The 18,481-nt window shown below is 41.1% G+C and overlaps 1 protein-coding gene across 1 annotated transcript in view; it reads right to left on the minus strand.

Moving 5' to 3' along the window:
* The window catches only part of PCNT (pericentrin), a 104,497-nt gene that overhangs the window by 55,112 nt on the left and 30,904 nt on the right, over positions 1–18,481 (minus strand). Inside the window, exons 16-22 of the mRNA XM_075180444.1 lie at positions 17,499–17,746; positions 9,040–9,721; positions 4,303–4,521; positions 4,031–4,180; positions 3,754–3,900; positions 2,901–3,052; positions 2,400–2,569 (exon numbers count right to left, since the gene is read on the minus strand). Of these exons, the coding sequence (XP_075036545.1) occupies positions 2,400–2,569; positions 2,901–3,052; positions 3,754–3,900; positions 4,031–4,180; positions 4,303–4,521; positions 9,040–9,721; positions 17,499–17,746 (1,768 nt within the window). The remainder of the gene's footprint in view (positions 1–2,399; positions 2,570–2,900; positions 3,053–3,753; positions 3,901–4,030; positions 4,181–4,302; positions 4,522–9,039; positions 9,722–17,498; positions 17,747–18,481) is intronic.

Below are 18,481 nucleotides of genomic sequence, written 5' to 3' on the forward strand. Positions count from 1 at the left end.
GTTGCAGACCACCCCATGGAGGCGGACGACTGATCTCTCTAAGACTGGTCCATGGAGGACTGACCCCGAGACCTGCCTGAAGATCGAAAGAACCAGAACCTGGACACCTTCAGACTGGGAGCATTGACAGGTAGAAATGTACTTTTACCTCCTGTTGATAATGGTATCAAGCTGAGGCCAAATAAAACACACCAGAAAACGGAATTGTTTCAAGAGCCTTTTTATACTCATCATCAGCCTCCCAGTGCTTAAGCCAGAGATCGACGAGCCAAAACCACAGAGGCAGAGATCCGTGCCCCAATCAGTCCCAAATCCAGGGCCGCCACCCCAAGAAAACAGTAGCTCTCAGAATCTGTTCCGCCAAAGGAAGCAGTTCAAGAGATGGTCTCCCGGCCAACAAACCCTCAGACAGCTGTTCTGACCAGCATTCTACATCTTTGTTAACCCACGCTGATACCAAAGAGGGCCGCAAGGAGACCTCCGCCACCAAGAAAATGGACTTAAGGACGCCCCTCAACGTCCGCACCATCCTTAACAGTAGCTTCGTTGGGAAGAGGAATGTTAGTGACCTTAAATCAGCCTCGCAAATGGAACGTCCACACATGGAATGCGTCCATGACCAACTATTCCGACGGCAACTTGGAGTTACAGACGGCACAGGTAAACTTCAACATAGAAGTCACCCCAGCCTTAACCCTCAAAGATCTCCCACTATCTGATGTGTTACACACAGATAGGACAACACACTGATTGTGTGCCGCTTTTCTTTTTCACTGTCTTTTTTCAAAGCACAGAAAGTGAGCCGGCTATACAGCCTGAGAGCACCAACAAACTAAGGGACAAATAAACTAAAAAAACACAAACACCCATTACAATACAGGACAAGGAACATAGAAGGGAGAAGTTGTAGCTCTAAAATGGCTGGCTATTCTGGTTGCAAATGAGGAGTGAGTCCACCAGCGAGGTAGTGCAGTGATAGGGAAGAAGCATTTTCCCCAGGGTCCGGCGCTGGATTGGAAGCCATCCAGAAGAACAGGACCCTCAACCATTCAAATGTCTAGCTAGGGCTTACCCTGAAAGAGTTCCCCCTTCCCCGCCCTCTCTAGCTGTGCATTGAGCGTACTGAGTTGCTGTGTTTACTGTACTGTGCTGTCTCCCATTGTATTGTGATTTTGTTTGTCTCTGTACGGCGCTGCGGATGCCTTGTGGCGCCTTATAAATAAATATTAATAATAATAATAATAATAATAATAATAATAATAATACCTGACCCAGCCCCCTAAGGAACGCAATGTCTGCCTCCACTATAAAAGACAGCCGTCCCCTGAGCCCACTGCCGATTCCAAGCACAGTGCTTGGAAAGGGATATACTCTCCATTGCGCAGTGAGTCGATGGCTGTCTCCCTGCAGCTGTCCCGTGGAAAGCTGGGAACAGCCTGCGGAAACCAGTGAGGGATCCAGGGGCTTGCTGCTTGGGGATGCACACTATGTGCAGGTCCGTTCTGCAGAGACAGGTAGGGAGAATGTGCTGCCCGGCTGCTCCGATTGTGTTTAAAACACAATCAGAGCAAGCAGCCTTAGCTGTCAAGAAGGGGGCAGGGACTAAATCCCCCCCACCCTAAATCGCCCCCCCGTAAAATAAAATTCTAGACCCGCCCCTGGCGGCAACTGTGGCAGTGTCCTCCAGAGGTGTCTAGCGATGGATGGCAACGGAGGCAATGCCACACCACCTCCAGTCAGTACACATTGGCCCGTGCAGCACACAGAAGAAGATCGGGCAGCCACAATTGCGGCTCCGTTAAGTACAAGAGACTCCCATGTAAATGAAGCATAAAGGAAAAGAAAAGGAACAAATAAGTAATAAATAAAACAAAACCATGAGCACTAAACCAACCTGAGGCCTAAAAGGAGAGGAGCTAAGGTCAAATGTTAAGTTCTTGAAGTGCCCACACGCCTGGATACCCTATATCCTAATGTTCCTCAATAGGAGGACAGAGAAGGTTAATATATGAGTGATAAGTATTAGGCTATAATGGATTATCAAACTGGGCGATTGTACAGAAGTTTACTCTATTTAAGACTAGTCTTAATGTTGTGTGTGTGCAGCCATCACATTTATGGAGATATAATACAGAAGAAATAAGCGCTTCCGATTATGCTAGTACTGTGCTGCTCCACTTCTCAAAAGAGGATATGTTAAAAGGTTTAGGGAGCACAACTAAATGTAAGTATGTGCAGTTATGTCAATAATATACACAACAGTACAAAACAGTGAGTACAGTATATAAAAACAAACACGATAAATGCAAAATGAATATGAAATAAAATGAATGCATGAAATTAAAGGTTTCGTTTTTCTGAGAATATACCTATCTATACATATACACACACACATATACCTGATGACTTTGCCAATGTATCCATGCTTTTTTCATCATCTGTTGGAGACAAGCTATTGTCCAAGCAGAGACCAATTTTTTTGCAGATTAAATCCTCTGTGATCAGAGTGCTCTTAAGCACATCCGTAAAAATCTTGAGAAAGCGCTGACAAGATTCCTGCAACTTCGTCCTGTAAGGTAAACAAGACTGTCATGTCCCTTCTTCAATTAGGGTCTCCCATCCCAAATGCCATTACACACCTTATTAATGAATGGCTAAGTCACTTATTTTAAAATATTCAAATTATCAATATATTTAAAATTACCATTGTGTGCAAATATATACACATGTTAAAACTAAATTACATAAATTAGATTTTTTTATTAATAGCTTAAAAAATAAACACAGGTTCAAGTGCAACAGAATTTCAGCGAGCTCTGGGTAGATGTAAAGTTGCATTTCACTTACAGCTCCTGAACCCTCTGCACTAAAAGGTATTCTGAATATTCAAACAAACTCACTGTTCCTGCTGAGCAGTTTGTGCATCGGACTGTAGCATTGCTACCAAGTGCTCTCCTTCCTGGTTTTCTCTCTCTCTTCTCTGCACAAGCACATCCATCTGCGACTGTGAAGCATCCATCTCCTTCGCTAGGACAGAGATTTTCTCCTGCAGCTGAGGGTTTCGAAACATGGATAAAACAGTCAGCAAACTAATCATGATCTAGGCATTATATCCTGAAAGATGTTCTAGTCCAATCACCTAGACACAAAGCTGACTGTATACGGTGAAATAGTTCTTTCCATCCATGCATGGGCTATTACAGCATCTTTAAATTCACCTTTTCTGCCATTCTGTTGTATGAAGTATTTGTAAACTTAAAGCTGTCCAAAAGCAGTTAGCCAGCACTTCTCACTTATGAATGCACAGGGCATTATTCATAGCTTCACTTCTGGCCTAGTCACCACGACAACAGCTTGGAAGTGTGACAAGCCCAAACACAAGAAAGCTCCTGCCCACCTCCCTGCCTGGAGATTCCGTTTACATGCAGTCTGAATAATTAAACAGTCTAACACCTTTAAACAAGACAGAGTGATGTTTTAGATTATGTTGCCATTTGTGCAATTATAATCTTCCCTGAGCAACAGTTCTTTTGATATCTATACAGATGTAATTCAGAGCTTAAGCTCACATAAATCTTGTAATAAGAGATCTCACAAGAGTCAGTGACACCACAGAAAGATTCAGTGGTAAACTAAATCTCACAGACAAAACACATTTTAGTTGTCTTTGACCAATGTTTGGCAGAGCCAAGTTTTATGCAACTGTAGTCGGTCCAAACTTTTCTTGATCCATCATCTATGCATTGCACACACCTGCTGTACTACCGTGCTCTTCTCTTGTAGCTCTTCCATTAAATGATCCTTCTCCAGTTGATGCTCAGCTCGTACCTGCTCTGTGTCTCTAGTCAACTGCTCTTCAACCACTTGTAGTGCAGCCTTTTTCTCTGCATTAAACTCATCCTGAGAGGAGACACAAATAATACAACCACTAATATTACTTCAGGTAACCAGTCTAACTTGTGCAAACGGTGAAATTACACAACCGTCTAAAATACAGATTTCAAGGCAAAAGTTAATGTTTACACTGTACCTTTAGCAGAGTGATTTGCTGCTCAAGCAGCATCTCTGATTGACACTTCAACAACTCGATTTCCTCTTGGAACTGCAGCTGCTGATCAGACTTGCTCTGTAGTTCTGTAGACAGAGCCTGCCGATGACTACTGAGCTCTGTAATATGGAGCTGAAGAGGGAGAACGCTCAGAATAGTAGAGATCAAGATATGGTTACATAATTCAAGTAGAGAGAACTTTAAAGTTCTAAAGGGGTTACATTCGTCATTAATAGCAAAAGGTGATCACAGACCTCCTGTTTCTGGAAGTCCTCTGTCATCTTTCTCAGCTCGTCCTGGAGCTTCTGAGTCTGCTGCTGAACTTCTATCCTCTGCAGGTCACGCAGCTCTTCTAGCGCAAGCTGGTGCTGAGCTTCCATTCTTAATACTTCCTCTCGCAGAGCATCTAAGGCTTGGCTGTTTTCCTCATCTAGCTGGTAACGCTGCTGTTCGAGCTGCTCTCTAAGGTCATCCTAAAAATAAAAAATAAATCCACTTAACCATAATGAAAATGGAATTAAACAGATTCCAATTAACATATATCCCAACATGACAAGCATCAAAAAAAGCATAAAATTAAAACTGCTAATAAGTAGCAAAAGTGACCCTGTAACTATTCACTTTAAAAAAAAATACATAAACAAAAATAATGCATCTTCTGTAAAAAGTACATAAAAGAGGCCAATATAGGCATGGTCTTAGCAAATGTAAATACAATGTCCAACATCTCAAGTTCTACCACTGAACCTTTATACCTTTATATCTCTACATTTCTGAATGTAAGTAGTCACTCTTCTAAATTAGACAACTTGTATTTTAGGTGTAATCTATATTTAAAAAAAAAAAAATAAAAAAATAAAAAAAAATAAAAATCACAATTTAAAATAAATGTTGCTTTAAAAGAAAAGAAATAGACATACATTTACATATATATTTTGAATGTTTTTAATTCTCTTTATATACAGGTTAAGATGTATTCATCTTTCATACTATTATAGCCAAAATTAAAGTTGCTTCATATGCAACAGTTACTAACAATATTCTCATGTAAAAGATGTAAACACAGATGTTTGGCATTGTACAGTATTTATATTTGTGCAGTTGAGTGCAAGCTGTATAGTCCCTTTTTCTAACAAGTGGTTGACAGTAAATTTCTATTCAGGGATTTTATTGAAGGGACACTGCAGTTTATAGATAGAGAAAAAAAAAATCTCACAAAACTAAAAATCTTTCAGTTTCCTTATGAATCCCAAACTTCCTGCCAATTATCCTGGTTGTCAGATAGTCCGGGTTATTACCACTAAAAACTTTAATTTATATTTTTTACATTTAGAATTGTGACTATTATAGAACTTAAACTTTCAGAGCATATGCATCATCAGGATTACTAAAATGTTATAGTATATCTCTATTCCTGTGTGGTACTGAAGCATGGTGTGATTTATAGGCTAAGCAATCTTTGTCTGAAGATTATGGAAGCCTTAGATATAATATAATCTAGATTGATTGCGTATGTTAGTTTTGTCTCCAGTACAGAAGTTAAGGTGCTCCTTTTATTTCAACTCCTAGTTGAAATACATGCAGCAGTCTTCCAACAATTAATCCCCACACATGTGATTGCTATAGAGGATCAAACAATTACATTCTATCTACTCTCAATTTACAGCTCAAATGAAAAGTACTAAATGTCTGGACAATCACACTAACAATTATATTTGTAGGTGATGTCCCACAACAGAGAATATCATTCTAAATACAGTCTCTCTCTGTTGGATTATAAAGCTTTAACTGCTGCAGTTTAGAGACTATCAGGTACTTGGAGGATTGGATGAATCAAGAGAAATTTATAATGGGTCAAGTAGGTCTAAGTGAACGAAACACCTGACTGTACAGGCGACACACACACACACACACACACACACTGATAGTTTACTTATTATCTTCTTAGGTGAATATAAACTGCAGAGGTTACAAAACAAATAAAAGTGTCATTAGAACACTATAGCAACACACACCACGGAATCAGTCTAATGTCACAACAATCTGGAGAGGTTAAGAATAACAAACTAGATTTTACAATTGTGTACAATAGGTAAAGTTAGAGGAAAACAAATATCAATCCTAAAAAATAAACCAAAACAATCTTATATTTTTTGTTAACAAGTAACTTCATATTTAGCAAGGCTGGAAATGTAATTTATTTACAATAAAAGAATAACAATGCAAGGCAGAGGAGCTGTGATAGAGCAGGTTAGCCTGTAGGAAACAACTGCACTCTCCCACAACCTCTGTATCTGATGTGTGCACTAGGAAATTATAGATGAAGAGAAAAGCCATAGCCCTGTGATATTTCCACTTTGAACAAATGTGGATCCAATACAAAACATTGTAACATTTACAACTAAACATAGTTATAAAACACTCATACTATGAACAAGTAGAGATGTTTGACAATGGTATTTATACATGATACGCAAACAAGTGCAAGCTCTTGCTCCATGTTATCAGACATTTCAGAAATGTGCCATGCAACAGAGTTATTGTTCCAAAAGCAGTAAACACAAATTAAAAGTGGGAACTTCAATTATGAATTCGGTATCAAAAAGGTAGTGGAGAAGGAACACACATGAAAATTTTGAAAATCGTTATGGGACATTGCAGTGTCCCCCTCCACATTGCCACTGATGTAGAGGATTCAGAAATTAATTTGAGACAATATACAATACTTATACTTAGGGATGTCCACCCAAAAAGCACCTTTCAGTTTGAGCAGTTTGATGATAATTTGTTCACAAGGTTTTAAAACACTTAATAAATTTCCTAGCACGCCCAATTAGACTTTCACACAGCCCTCAAATCTTTAGAAGTTCTCTGAAAACCCATCTCTATTTTAGAGGTGACCTTATCCCTGATGACACTATTCACACTAATGCTCCCTCACAGCTGTCCCAAGCTCCACATTGAGCCACACTCGCTCCTCTTGTTTTCAGCTGTGTGCTCTTCCCTTTAGAATGTAAGCTCTAATGAGCAGTGTCCGTCATACCCTTTGTTTTAATGTCTGCATTTATTATGTCTGTCTTCTATGCCCCGTTTTACGCATGTCCTGTTTTCCCTATTGTACAGCGCTGTAGCGCCTTACACAACAACAACAAGAATACTACAATGAAATTGAATCTGCCAACTCCACTTTGTCTTCCATATACTGTAATAAAGGAGGGAGGAAGTGGACTGACTTTTAGGTCTAGTGATCATTTAAAATTGTTTACTTTGTTACACTTCATTATCTAAAATCAATTTACAGCTATGGTCCTCATTTACCATTCACTTTAGGCACATTCTGACAGAATATACTTTACATGATCTTACTAGCAAGAAGCCCAGGAGGTTTAGGAAAAAGGACGTTTTGTTTTATTCTCCATGATAAAACAAAATTTAAAAAGTGCAAATGATTTTAGTGACAAGGCTACCAAAGCATATGATTATTTGAGTGTTTCAACTCTAGTAAACTTTGCAAGAGCCCTGGGAAATGCAGTTTACTTACCCACTTTCTCTACAAACCTCCCACCATCAGACTTACCATGTAGTAGTTTATAGATCAACATTTCTACAATAATTATGGTTGTCAAAACAAAATACCCACCCTTAGCAGAACACACCGGTTCTAGTCAATAGATGCTACATAGTAGCTTTCATAACTATAAAGTGAAGACAGACAACTTACAGCTCCTGGGAGGACAGACAGAGAGAAAATGCAAGTCTAGACCAATACCGCTTATCCAAAAGGTTAGCATATACTACTACTTCTTAGGTTGAAAGACCCAGTATTAGCCCTTTTATGCAAAGCAACTTGCAATTCGCATGGAGTACTCCGTTAATTCATGCATAAACAATATTCTAAATCACGCCACAAAAAAAAAAAAAAAAAAAAAAGTCATTAGTAACCATCCACTCCAGTTTTATGGGCATTTAATAAAAAATAATAATAAAAAAAAAAAAAAAAAAAAAAAGCAAGAAAGCAAAACACCACATACTCTTCTGACAATTCTACCAGCTCCAAACATCTAAAAAAAAAAAAAAAAATCACAGGTAGGCAGTCATATAAATCAACCTCCACCACTCCATAGGGGTCAAAAACAGAGGAAAAGGGGAATATAGAGGAGAGGAAAATATCCACCATTTTGTCGTCGTCATCCGCCCCCCACCCCACCCCCCCACCAAAACAGGAAGGGAGGTAAAGTTACACCCATACCCTGTAAAAATGTACACACAGAACTTGAGTTTACCACCATAAACAGTGATTGTAAGCTAAATTAAAAGTGGTATTTTGAGTATGGGGAACATATACCTCCGATTTATCGCCACTTTTGAAGAACGTTCACCTATGCCAACTCCTAGCTGAAAGAATACTGAGCTATAGGTCCATCAACATGGTCACAGGGTCCTCCACCATATAACAAATATCAGTGTACAGAATACAAACGCCTCACTAGTATTCAGTACATTGGCTATAAATTGGCTCATATAATTGAAAATACACTAGATGTGTTAGGTAATAACAGGTGGTAATGAGCCACCTGCTGTGAAACTCTATCCTAGCAACAGGTTGCTTAGGGAGTGTGTAGAGACACCTAGCTAATAATGGGCTGAGTCTGCCACAAATGCTAAGCGTTGGAGCTGGCTTAAAATTGCCATGAAACAAAAATCACACCACAAACAGACCTATAACAAAACACTGCAAATTTATATAACAAAATAGGTGAAATCACTCACCGCACCCTCTTAAGATTCCATGGATGCAATGTACGATGTAGGAAGGAAAAGTAGAAATGTAGTTTACTTCCTGTCCCACACATATTAACCCCACTTGTAATATTTAGAAGTTCCAATTTCAGAATTACATATGTAAACAATATTTATATCAATGCTTAGTGTAGATCTAGATTTCCAATCTAAATACCATGTGAGATTTAAAAATAAATATTTCTTCTCACCCTATGAGCATCTTGTAGCTCCCCTGCCATAGCCTGGAACTTCTCCAAATGGACAGAAGCAAGATCCTGACGAAGGCTCTGCAATTCCTGCTCTTGTTGCTGTACCCACTGCACCCTAGCTATTTCCAACCGGTCCTGAATTTCTTTTTCCTTCTCTTGTAAGCGGTCATCCAAGCACAACTCCAGCTCTTCCACTGCGAGTGTATGCTCATCTCGAATCTTCTGTATCTCAGTAAGGTACGAAGACTCCAAAGTGTCCAGCTTCAGCAGATGTAAGGCCTCCTGACTTTGAACAAGTGCTTCGTGCTCCAGGTCACGGGCTTTAAGTTCCTCTTGGTATTTTTGCAGCAACTCTGATAAAAGAGTGCACAATTCCTTCTCGCGATGGTTTTGCAATTCTGACAAATGGAAGTTAAGATCTCTGTCAGAATGGAGTTGTAGTTCTAACAAGTGTCCTCTCAACTCCCCTTTGTCTTGATGCTGTAACTGTGAGACATAGGTGCCAGATTCCAGACTGTGCTTCTTTTCTGATATGCAGGAGCAAAGATTCACCTCCTGAAACTGCAGATTGGAAACAGCATTACTGGCCTCCGACTTGTACTGCACAGAGACTGTTCTCATTAGTGGCTCTCCCAAGAGATTCTTTTGTAGGTTTGCATTTTCCACAAGTAATTGTGCAGTCCTGGAGATAAGGAGAGATGAACATTATCCCATCTTATAATGAAACATTAATGCTTATTGCAAAAAATAAAATAAAAAAACAAAATACAAAACTTGAAAATCTTGGAAAACCTAATGGATGCTGGACATTTTAAAAATGTATAATAAGGTATGAGCCAGTGACTAGTTCAGGGGTAGAATTGTAATTTCACCATACTTTAGATGGCAAAACTCTGACCCCTATTTTGTGTCTGTATGCTATGTGCATGATGCATAATGCGGTGCACAAAAGACACAGAACTCTGCTCAATCTCCAATTTAAGATTTTTTTAAAAAAAAGTCACAGGCAAATACAGGTTTCCGGAATGTCATAACATTATTGACAAAGGATTAATAAAACATCTCAAATGATTTCTGATACAAGGACACACATTTAAATCCAACATATGCAACACCATCCAATTTACTATTATTTCAACAGACAAATATTTTTAAGGATTAGAAATGAAAAAAGAAAGAAGAAAAAAAAAATGTGTTAAGTTCTTCCACTTCAGTAAAAACAAAAAAGTTACCACTGTGTTGTAAGCTTTGTTCAAAACAAGTGTATCAATTTAAAACCAATAATTCATGCACACCTCTATATATTGCAGTGAACAATTACTGTGCCCTAGCGATCAGTCAAGGGGGACACTGGAACACTGAGTACAGAGAGCGGTGACTGATTTTGGACAATCTAAATTTACAAGCAAAAACTCAATCTTCACACTCTCCATACCCCAATGGCTGCCTCTAGATCTTCTGTACGTTTTGGGATTTGTTAGAAGAAAACTGAACAAGAGGTCACAGAGAGAACACCGTTCTCTAATGAAACCCAAATCCTAACAAAAGATAACAGTAAACAAAACAAAGAACAAGAACAGAAAACATAAAAGAAGGGTGTTCAATGCCCCCACGGGATTCACAGGAAATTATTTAGTGCAAGTACAAAAACTTAATTATTTTCAATCATCCTAAAGAGGAACACTGGAATACTTTGATTGTCCCAAAGCTGTCCCTACAGGAGAGTAGGTCCAGAAGCCACAGGGCGCAGCACCTTATGTCCAAAACTGGCATCTTTGGATGCAAAAGTATTACATCTGTAGAACTTTGTGTAGATGTGTGCCAAAGACCATGTGGCCGTCCCACAGAGCTGGCTCCGCTGAGCAACCTCTCATGTAGGGGAGTATGCCACACATTTTCTTGGACAGGCTGACCCACCCCAATGTAAGCCTGGTGAATTGCCAAAGAAATCCACCTGGCATTGGTCTAGCAACCTTGTGGACATAGGACGGGTGACCTTTTTGGTCCTAGACTGAGTAATTCCCTAGTCCTATGTAAAAAAGACTCTGAAAATCTTAAAACACATCGAGAGAATAAAAGAGACCCCTCTTCCTCTAGAGATGTATCGTGGTCTAAGGCCAAAATCACAATATCATGATTCAAACTGAACTTGGAGACCACCTTGGTCTGAAAGGCAGGCTTAGTCCTAAGCACAGCCCTGACTTTATGGACGAGGAGAAAGGGGGAACCACAAGACAGACCCCCAGTTCCAAAACTTTCCTAGCTGTGGAGATTATTTTGAAGGTAAACTATCTTCCAGGTAAGAAAAACAGAATCAACAGGTTCGAAAGGAGGTTGCTGCAAAGATGACAGCACCAGACTGGGATCTCACGGAGCCACTGGGATGGGAGGGACACTCACGTTTGGAGACTGCACATTAGTCCCTCCATCCAAGAAGGCTGCACTTTCGGTGTTTTTTCTTGTTTTTTTTTTTTTTTAACAGAAAACTCTCTTTCAACTAAAGGGCTGAGACTTTTAATGAGCTGAGTTTTAAGCGTCCTTCCATGCCGACCAGGCAGGAACAGCAGTAACCGGCCCAACCGGAAATTCACTTCACACCAAGCAATGTAAATTTTCCAAAACCTGTGGTAATTCCTGGTTGAAACAAGCTTCTACCCTTGATCATTGTCTGGATCACACAGTCAGAGAACCATTGGCTTCAAGACTCATGGCCTCCACAGTCACACTGTTAAACCCAGCCTAAGTAAACTCTGGTGTAGTAAAGGGCCCTTCCTTAACAGGTCTGTTATAACCTTCCTTAACAGGCAGGCACCACACCAGGACTTCTGACAAGTTTAAGGAGTCAGTGCACCAAGACCAGCCTGGTGCTATGAGAATCCCCCAAATGACCGCTGTCTACCTTTTCCAGCACCCACAGAAGCATTGCTACTGGTGTGAACAGGTAGATCAGACAGGAATACCAAAGAACGAAACAAAATATGGGAACACTAATGAGTTAAGCACAGAAACCAATATCTATAACATAATAATTATCATCATCATATAGTGATAAAACACTGTAATGGAATGTCACCACAAATCTACGTTCAAAGACTGAGAAATCAAAAGAGCAACTGGAGAGTTTAAAAAAAAAAGCTGATAATTCAAATGGTTTGGTATATCCAAATTAAGTCAGACTGTAGTAGTGTTATTTTCTAATAAAGTTGTTCCAGAAAATCATGTGCATCAATATATAAGCACTGAAAAACTATTAGGAGAAAGCCACCATAAGCGAGAGGAAGCCTGGTAAGAATGAAATTCCAAGTAACAAACATGGAGTCTAATAGACTTGTCTGCGGGTCCCTTGTCCTGGAGCAGAAAAACACCAACTTGTGGTTCAACCAAAATGCCATCATGCGACGTCTAGTTGACCTCCCCTCAACCACTAGCTGCTGGAATACTTTCAGGTGAAGAGATCATTCCCTGAGATGAAGTGCCAGTTTCCCAGTTTTTTACCACTGAGGTGAAGACTGCAACAATTTGTTCCAACCAACGCAAACTTCTGGCAGTCTATCATTGACAGGGCCCTCTTGGTACCGCTCTAGTGATTTAGGTAAGCCACCACAATGAGATTGTCTAATTGAACCTTTATTGCCCATCTTTGCAAGAACTGTTTCCCTGTGAATAGAGTTGAAAACTGCTCTGAGTTACAGCTCATTGATTGCAAGAGTCCAGGTTCTCAGTTTTCAAAGACCCTAGAATCTGTGCAGAAGCAACACAGACCCTGTCCCTGAAAATGGTCATCCATAGTCAACAATAGCAACAATGTTCAGTCCCAGATGGTTACTCCTCAGCCACCAATGCCTCTCTGGAGACCATCTGAAAACCATTTTTCCCCAGGACCTTCATGCACAGGTCAGTTAACACCAGTCTGCAAGCTAATATAAACTTTCCCAATCCCTGCATAGAGAGGATCTAGTCCCCTGAAAAGAACACCCGTTGCTGACGAGTGTCAAAAAGAAAGCCCAGGAAGATCATTTGCTGGTAAGGGATCATATTGGATTTCCTGATGATCTAACCATGAGCCTCTAAAACCTGGGCTGTCTCACAAACATGGGCCTGAAGCAAGTTGGGCTTGATCAGCAGATCATCCAAGTAAGATGACCATCACCTGTCTGAATCTGTTTATCGAAAGCATTGCCTACTCTGGAGTCCAAAGCACCTGAAAACGGTACTGAAAGGTGAATACCCCCCACCCCACAGCCTCTGAGGCAGGCAGTCCTATATGGAGAAGGGGCGACCCCTGTTGAAGTGGTCACTCCTCAACCACCAAAGAAGAAACTGGCGAAGCCATGGAGAGTCTGATGCACCGAGTGGTCACTTGCAAGCGAGACTTGTTCCACATCGAGGTTAGTTTGTTTCGGAACTTCCTTGAGAGGAGCCTTGAGAACTGTACAGCTTCAAAAAGGTGGAGACCATCTTGCCTAACTTCTTCACACAGAAATAAACAGAAACCAGTCTACGAGCCAGGAGGCACTTTACCAGTTCCTGTGGTGAGAGGATGTCGTCCATTGGCAGAACTCTCCGAAGGCATGTGTCGAACAACATAAACCTCATGAATACCAACTGCTGGGAAGGAATCAGGTTGGATTTTTTTAAAATGATTATCCAACCAATGCGATTCCAAGATCCATGTATTCTCCCAGACATGGGTCTGCAGCAAGATCGAAGAAGCAGCCTTGAACATAAGGCCGTTCTTATAGGAGACGATAATCACATCCCTTTAGATCCCAGTAGAGCTGCAATGATCGACATTGGCTTGGTAAAGACCCTTGGAGCTGTATATAGGCAAAAGGGTAAGGCCTGTAACTGGAAATACTGGTACTGCACAGCAAACCCGAGGAGGCACTGATGCTCCTCCCAGATCAGGACATGTAGGTAGGCATCCTTGATGTCCATGGACATCATATACTCCCGACGGTCCAAACTGTTGATTACAGAACAGAATATTTCCAGCTTGATTTAAACCACCCACAGGTGGAAATTCAGAGATTTTAAGTTGAGGATCAGCCTTAATGACACATCTGGCTTCTGTACCAAGAAAAGATTGGAGAAGAACCCCAAACCTTTCTGGACTTCCGTAACCAGGATCACTACACCGGAAGAAGATAAGAGTCTGAATGGCTTCCACAGAGCCTGGCGTTTTAATGGGTCTCTGGTAAAGTTTACAGCTTTCACAGAAACGCAGCAAATGGGCTTCCTCCAAAGGGGCAACTGGGTGGGAAGCCTGCCCATTATGCTAGCTACTTGTCTGTCGGCTAGGGGACTGAACATCTAGGCGCCCAAGCCTGCCTACCTTTCTGCTGGAGAGAGACGAAGCCTGACCTCTGCAGATTGGCTCCTTGCCTTACCAGGGGGTAAAGCTGTAGCTGCCGAGATGATTTTGTCCAACTCAGGACCTAACAAACCCTCACCAGAGAAAGGTAGGGACTCAAATATTTTTCGACTCTGCATCCGCCTGCCAGGGCAGAGGGCTTGGTGTGTGGCTCCCACTGAGGCAGATATTTTGGACTTCACAATGTCAGCAGTAGGCGGCTTCCCCTAGGTATATGGAAGCCTCATGGATATGTTCCATTAAGGTGAGCATATCTGCCCTGGGTGTTACCGGATACAGTCCTACCCCAACAGCTCAGACTACCTCTTCACCACCGTATTTACCCAAGCCATGTCTAGGTGTGGCCTGGGGGCTGCCCCTGTGGCCAAGTAGATGGATTTCAGAGAAACCTTAAGCTTCCTATCTGTACTATTCTGAACATTGAAAGCATTAGGGAAAGGGAGGGTTGTGTTTTTTGCAGATGGACAACAGGAGCATCTACCCAAGGAGGAGATTCCCAATTTATCATGTCAGTGGATAAAGGGTCTTTAAACGGCATGAAACTTGGAACCTGCGGTCTGGTTTAACCCATGCCTCACACAAAAGGTCCTCCAACTAGGGTGACAAGGGAAGGAAACAATCTGTTTTTTTTTGTCTCTTGAACGTTGAAGTATCTGGGTTTACAGACGCGCTGTAGCCTCTACTCACTGCGTACTAGCAGGACTCTCTCCGGTGATCAACCCTGCAGCCCCTCAGCTTCCTCTTCATTCTGGGAAGAAAGTTCCGCACTAGGGTCATCCCAGGACTATAAAACCAGCGGAAGGGGATGGAGCGAGGCCAATAAGCTTGAGCTTTTGTCGGTTAGTTAAAAGTGCCCAAGCTACATTTCACCGCTATCACTGTGTCTCCAGTGACCCCATAGGATGGCTGAGAAAAATAACTTAGACCACCTTATCACTGAACCATGTGACACCAGGAGCTAGACAGTCAGCTGCTAGATCCTTTGATCAGAATGTCATCAAAAAGGCAGATAGGCCAAAATTGAGCACCTGAACCTGGAAAGCAAAGCAAAGGACTGGTGGTCCTCCTATAACTGGAAATCAATATAAGCATCCTTGATAACCCGAATTCCCCTTCTCTCATAACCTAAAATAACTGACCAAAGTGACTCCATCTTGAATTTTTCCCTCTGAGGAATTTGTTGGGGTCTTCAGATCCAAGACAGGTTGGCAGGAAATGCTTGGCTTGGACATTAGGAAGAGACTGGTGTAAACCCCCCCCCCCCCCCCCATAAAACTGAAGATTCCATAAAAGGGCAGATGACCAGAAGCCCTTAAATTGTCAAGTAATATACATAGCTACACTTCAGGTTTTTGGGAACCCAAGAGATAAATAAATGATTGGGGAAGAAGCTCAGAAAAGGATACACAATGACTCTGATTGAGGACGCAGAGCACCCACGAAAATTTGTGCAACCAGGAGACGAGCCCTAACCACTTTCACATTCCTGGATTCCAGCCGGCAGTCAGAAATAATCACCGGACTTTGGGTGTTCCTGCTTAGAATTTGAGAAGGGCTACCGTTTAGGCTATGTTGCCACTGAAATGCGTGTGGGAGTTGGTAAGAATTATCTTCTTCAGTTCCAGTCCATAGAAGGAAATATTGTCTGTTGACCAAATTTAATGCCACCTTTTAATTGGCTGAAGATATGACCACAGAATTAAGGGCTGCATTTTTCATGTAAGAGATTAGAGGCAACGCTGCATCAGCTGTACCCTGGGAGTGCCACTGACAAAAATATAATTGCAAACTCCTCCAGAAGATATTCTGCCCAAGTGCATATAACTTCACCCAAGCTCCTGCAAATGCTAAATGATAAACCAGTAGGCTTATAAAAATTTCTAATTAAAAAAGAGTCCTTGAAAGACACACCATCCCGAAAAACAAAAAAAACTTACTCCTCCTAGATCTCTATGGAATGGAAGGGACCATGGCCAGAAAGTATTCTCACATTAAGAGGGTAAAGGGCTCCAAATCACCCTGCAGCATTAAATAGTTTGTATGGGTCTGCCCTTTACCCAATCATCAACTCATTATAGGTCTGGTCTGGGGGTACAACAGAGCAATAGCTTTCTGTAAAGGGAATGCACGGTTGATTTTAGCCTTGTATGTCAGGCCTCACAAATTATGGTCCTGATAGTTTCTGTTGAAACGTGTCACAAGGAAGGTTGGATTGGATTTCAAAAAGGCTACCGGTCAATGATCCCATTCCTCATCTTTCCTACTTCTCTAGAATAAGCTTTTAATGACTCAAGAGAAATCTATGATTGGCAAGTAAAAAAATGGTCCAAAGTCTGTGGACGAGGCCAATTTTGGGAATGCCTGAAGGAAGGCTTTGAGACCTTGCTGCGACCTGGGACTGCAGAAGATTGCAGGTAGTACAAAGAAGAGACAGAATATGTCCCACATTTAGTCGATTGTAAGCTTGCGATTGGCTATAATAACCAGTAATGTTTTATTACTGTGTTTGCCCTCAATTGTAAAGCGCGTAGGAATTTTCTAGCATTATATAAATAAATGTTGACGATTTAGTCTTGCATTTGACAAATACATAACTGTGGACCACCAAGGTTGGGGGTCTATTGTCCATTTTCTTGAACATGGATTTCTGGAAGAAAAGAGGGTCCCAGAACTACTTAAACAACCTCAAAAGTGACTATGAATCTAATTTTCCACCCTGATACCACTGTACCACCTGGGAAGGAGACCAATGAGTGGTGGATTATAAAGACTGCTATGGCAGGCTGAAGGTAATCTGGTAGCTGGAGCACAGTAAGTCAGACTATAGCAAGAACCTGTAAACAGCAGTCGAGCTTATGCATAGGAGCTGCTATCTAACAACCCTCCCGCTATTGGCTGGAAGCGCCACATTTCCAGGAACCACCTCTGATGCAAGGCCCTGGAAAACATCTCCTTTCTCAGCAAGCTCTACTGTCTCTGCACCCCTTATATCAATCACTCACACTAATTTGAGCAAAAACAAAACAATAGGGAATAGAATATCAATCAAAACACTGAGTGAATTAATTATAATTAACTAGTTTACCTATCCTCTGCTTTCCTCAGTCCATGGCCTTTTTCTTGCAGCCTTTTGGTAATTTCCTCCAGTTCACAGACCATTATTTCTCTGAGAATTGCCAGGCCCTTAGTATGCTGATTCTGCAGTATTTCAAACTGGGAACTTTCATCACTCAGCATTTCCTTTGCATCCTCAGAATGTGTTCCAGACCCTTTTTCACACACATGCACACATAGAGAGTTGTGATGTGGCTCTCTCGGACTTATTTTATCACTCTGCAAAAAAGAAAAAAAAAAAAAGTTATATGCATGCACACAAATAAAAACTATATTTTCCTTTTACGATAGGTCATGCCACAGTGCCAGCGTCAATTAAACTAGGTCACTTACAATAATAGGAACTTTATTTCAAATAAATTGGAACACTGAAGTTTTGGGAGGCAATCTAAAGTGACATATCTACAGACACATATCTAGTGCAACAGTATTCTTATCTGTCAAAAAAAATAGGATTTTTGTTACTCACAGTAAAAATCCGTTTCTCTTCGTTCATGGATGGACACTGCAACACATTGGGGTATAGTGGGTTTGCCCTGGAGTCAAGGGCACTTTAAACTAAAATATTGTGAGGATATCTCCATCCCGACTTTGCCCCTTTTATAGGAACCATCATCTCAGTTTTGTTTTTTTATTAAAGCCCAAAAGCGAGGACCTAACAAGATCAAGCTGAAAAATTTATATAGGCAACCAGCAAACAATCAGAGCAAATGGTGGGAGCGCAGTGACCCCCAATGGACTAAGAGAAACATATTTTATGACGAGTAAAAAAAGAGGATTTTTATACTCGCGATAAACCTATTTCTCCGATTCTATCTGGGGGACACTGCTACCCATGGGGTTATGAGAGCGGGGGTGGACTTTGCACCTAACAGGTTAACTTTATTAATGTATCAAAGCTGACAAAACGCTCCCCTCTGCAACCACCTGTAGCATCTTCAGTCCAAGTATAAA

This window comes from Mixophyes fleayi, chromosome 7, assembly GCF_038048845.1.
Source record: "Mixophyes fleayi isolate aMixFle1 chromosome 7, aMixFle1.hap1, whole genome shotgun sequence".
Lineage (NCBI taxonomy): Eukaryota > Metazoa > Chordata > Amphibia > Anura > Limnodynastidae > Mixophyes > Mixophyes fleayi.